Here is a 3,855-nt window from a genome sequence, read left to right on the forward strand (position 1 = left end):
GTACATTCTATACCTTAACTGGCCAATTATCAAAACGAAAACTGAAACCAGATCCTAGCCGATACCAAAAAACGGGTGTTTGGTATTACGCTTTGAACATGGTTATGCGCCATGTAATAATCAGATTTATGTAATCACAATAACACGATTCTAAAACGCGATCCCAAACACCCCTTTAACACGAAATAAAAAACTACAAAAACACAAGTCAATAAAAGACAAATGAGCTTAATATATGAAAGTCTTGTTACATATATAACTTAGCATCAAGAACTCATTTGCTAGCTTATGTACATCTCTCCATTCTACATAACTAAAAACATTTACACTTGACAAAAATCATCACTTCATTCGCTGCCACGCCATCAAAACAGCGAATCATAATAAAATTTATTGTGCCTCCGTCCCAGTTCCAGTAGACCACCATACGTACGATCCCACACTCCAATGAAAAGCGACTCGGTATCGGGACTATATGATACACCTGATATCTCACCAAAGAAATCAATCTCTTGTTCTGTGTTATAATCGCTTTTGACATCAAACACGTGCACAAAGTCGGTGGGCTCCGCCATGGCCATGAAACGACCATCGGATGAGTAACGAATAGATCTAATGGCTCCTATGTTTCCCTTAAGAGCAGTTACAGATTCAGACATGTTTCTAATATCCCAAACTCTACAAGTTTTGTCTTGGTTCCCGGTTGCAAATGTCTGACCATCGGGATGCCATGCTGATGCGAATGAAAAATCTAAGTGTCCTTGCAAAGATGCAACTGTCTGCAACATTCAAAAGTTTTTATAAATTTATAACTTACATTTAAAAAAAGTGAAAATCATTAAATAGTATATATAGTTCTTAATATTGGTCTATTAAACTCCCTTAAACTTTGCTTCAATATTGTAAACTTTTCCATAACTAGTGTTAACTGAATGATCGCATATAAATGTAACTAAATTTACACTTACTTTTATTGTATGTACCGGGCTTTAAAACTTAGATTTTAATAAAAGCAATTTTAGTCGTAAAAAGATTTCAATGTTATATGTAAAATTGGATAAATTGTTTTCTTATTTAGTCCAACAAATCACATAACTTGGTAAATGATAAAACGTGTTCAATTAAATGGATAAGAAAAACAGTGTTAGACATATATAATGAGCAAATTGTATAGAAAGGTGACCAGCTGGAATCCAATTTGTAACTTAGGTAACCAATTTTGTTGACTAGCAAAATCCCTCAAAAGTTTCATAATTTTTAATCTTAAGGTCATCTTCAACCTAGTCAGCGTGTAAACAGTTTGAAAAGGTCAACATAGCAAGCTGCATGTTATTGGTGCTGCACCTTCTTTTAACTTAATAACCTATGTTGGTTACCTTATTTTTGAAGTTGTCCTCCTTAGAAAAAGTCAATTTAAAATAGTCAACTTAGTAAGTTATCGGCGCTTCACCTTCTTTGGCTTAATAACCTATGTTGATTACCTATTTGTTGAAATTGTCTTCCTTTTAAAAAGTCAATTTATAAAGTCAACATGGTCAAAGGCAATGATACCACACCATATCAGGATTATTGGCGCTTTGCCTGCTTTGACTTGATAACCCATGTTTTTTACCGTAATATTTGAAAATTTATTCCTTATAAAAAGTCAAAATATTAAGTTACTGGTGCTTCACCTTCTTTGACTTAATTACCAATGTTGATTACATAATCTTTTGAAGTTGTCTTCCTTAGAAAAAGTTAATTTAAAATAGTCAACATAGTTATAGTTAATAACAAATTTACCTTTCCTGAACGGGAGTCCACCAACATTCCTTCAGGATTGTCCCCGACAACTACAAGAAGCTTGCCATCAGGGCTAATAGATGTATGCTGCATACATAATCAATAAACAAGTATATCCAGTTACATTACAACATCAAAGAAAACAATAAAATCAATATTAAGAGAGAGAGAACCTACGTTTATTGGCCAAGGAAAACGGAAGTGTTTAGTCATCTGAAACCTCTCCATATCAAATTCTCTAACTCCACAATCATTGTTTGAAGCAGTAAAACGCACTGCACCACTGCATCAAAAATAATGAAAAATAAGATAAAATTCAAACATGATTTCAAATTTGAAAATCATAAACTTAATTCCACCAAAAACAATATACCTTGGGGTAGTATAGATGTCAAGAGCATTAGTTATAGCATTTTCATCATAAGTTGTCCTTGAACAGTAGCTAACTCCAGGTCTATCTAAATACTGCACTCAGTAACCAAAAATAGTTATTTAAAATAAAAATAAAAATAACAAGAATATGAGATTCTTTTACGATCATGATTATAAAAATGTTACCTTGCATATAAGTTCTCCTTTGAATCCACCAATGACGAGTAAATTGTCTTTAACTGCAATTGTGCTCACTTGGGTCTGAGCAAATCCCTCTAGTAGACTTCCAGGGTGCTTCTGTACACCAAAGATATTAAAACATGATCTACTAAATACAAATGAAACAAATTTAAAAGGAAAAATAGAACACCGAGACACTCACCTCAGATGGTGCCACGTGTCCATATACGTTAAGGACGTCAGTCTTCTTTTGTTTTAAGGAAGACCAATGGAAGACAGAGAAATGCGACATAAAGTAGACATCATGCTTCGATGTAGCCCATACTAGGTTTCTTAACTAAATAAACAAAAAAAATTATTAAACATTTACTAAGAAATGACACAAACAATACAAGTATGTGAAAAAAATGAAAAAACAAACCTGAAAATGAAGAATTTTTGATCTAACAGATCTTGAGTTCTGTCTAAAGTCATAAAACATGCCTGCTTTGTTTGTAACCTTGCAAACCTGTTTAAATAAAGTAAGCTCAATATAAAATACAGATAACAAATAACAGATAAATATTTACACATGCAGATAACATATATCAGATAACAGACCTTTTCTGAACCCTGCCCAGATTGAGGGATATTTTCATAATTTTTGTATTGTTCGAGTCTCGTTTGCCTATATTTTTCCCTAGTGATGCTGAGTCTTTCCCAGGGAATACCTTGAATATCTTTGCCTCTTCTTGCCTCAGCAGCAGAAGTATCTTGCAACCTATTACTCTACAGTATATTTCAAAACTAAAGTTATTATTAATTAACATAACAAATAATCAAATTTCTAAAATATTACATTGTAATCTGAATTCTGACATTCTAACATCATTTCAATATTATGTGTACAAATTGTTGTAAGGGATTTAAAACAAACCGCGTAATCGTATTCATCCCCGTCAGAGTCCGAACCGATATCCCTGTCGTTAATCTCGTAATCCATGTTATCATCTATATCTTCCATGTCGTATTCATCGGCCACGTATTCATCATCTTCCTGGTAGCGAGACATGATTCTGCACAACAAATATAGGAAAACCATCAACTGATTATGCCTCTGTTTATATATAATAACATAAAACAATTCATTTCCTAAATTTAGCAAATAATCATAAGTCATAACCACTATTCTTCATCCAAATAAGTCAAAAGTCTTAACCTACTTATTAAAATTTCAATACATTATTTACATTCTCATGAAATTAAATTAACAACTGTCATCCAATTGAATCAAAACAAATTCCACCGGTATCAATCAATTTGACCGTTTCAACTCAAATTATGAATAATCCTAAACCTAATTCAATAAATACAAATATCAATCAGGATTATTCAGGAACATGCATTTGATAATTGATGACGACATCAACGTCATCACCGACAAATTAACACGAGAATATCATAATAATCAAAATATAAACAACAAGCATTCAACAATCTGAATGATCAGAGTACAAATTATAAACCTAATTCAATAACTAA

At 32.4% G+C, this 3,855-nt stretch overlaps 1 protein-coding gene across 1 annotated transcript; it reads right to left on the reverse strand.

Annotated features, from left to right (window-relative positions):
* Positions 1-208: 208 nt before the first annotated feature.
* Positions 209-3,433, reverse strand: LOC143580736 (putative WD repeat-containing protein C2A9.03). Its single transcript, XM_077063682.1, has 9 exons — positions 3,251-3,433; positions 2,935-3,102; positions 2,756-2,842; positions 2,537-2,671; positions 2,341-2,451; positions 2,156-2,247; positions 1,960-2,065; positions 1,783-1,869; positions 209-779 (listed from the first exon to the last, which is right to left on the reverse strand). The coding sequence occupies exons 1-9, from the start codon at positions 3,413-3,415 to the stop codon at positions 366-368; spliced, it is 1,365 nt and encodes a 454-aa protein (XP_076919797.1). The 5' UTR covers positions 3,416-3,433; the 3' UTR covers positions 209-365.
* Between the last annotated feature and the right edge of the window lie 422 nt (positions 3,434-3,855).

The sequence above is a fragment of the Bidens hawaiensis genome, unplaced genomic scaffold (assembly GCF_021521415.1).
Source record: "Bidens hawaiensis isolate Kalapana, Puna unplaced genomic scaffold, B.hawaiensis_p1.1 tig00030576_1, whole genome shotgun sequence".
NCBI classification, from domain to species: Eukaryota; Viridiplantae; Streptophyta; class Magnoliopsida; order Asterales; family Asteraceae; genus Bidens; species Bidens hawaiensis.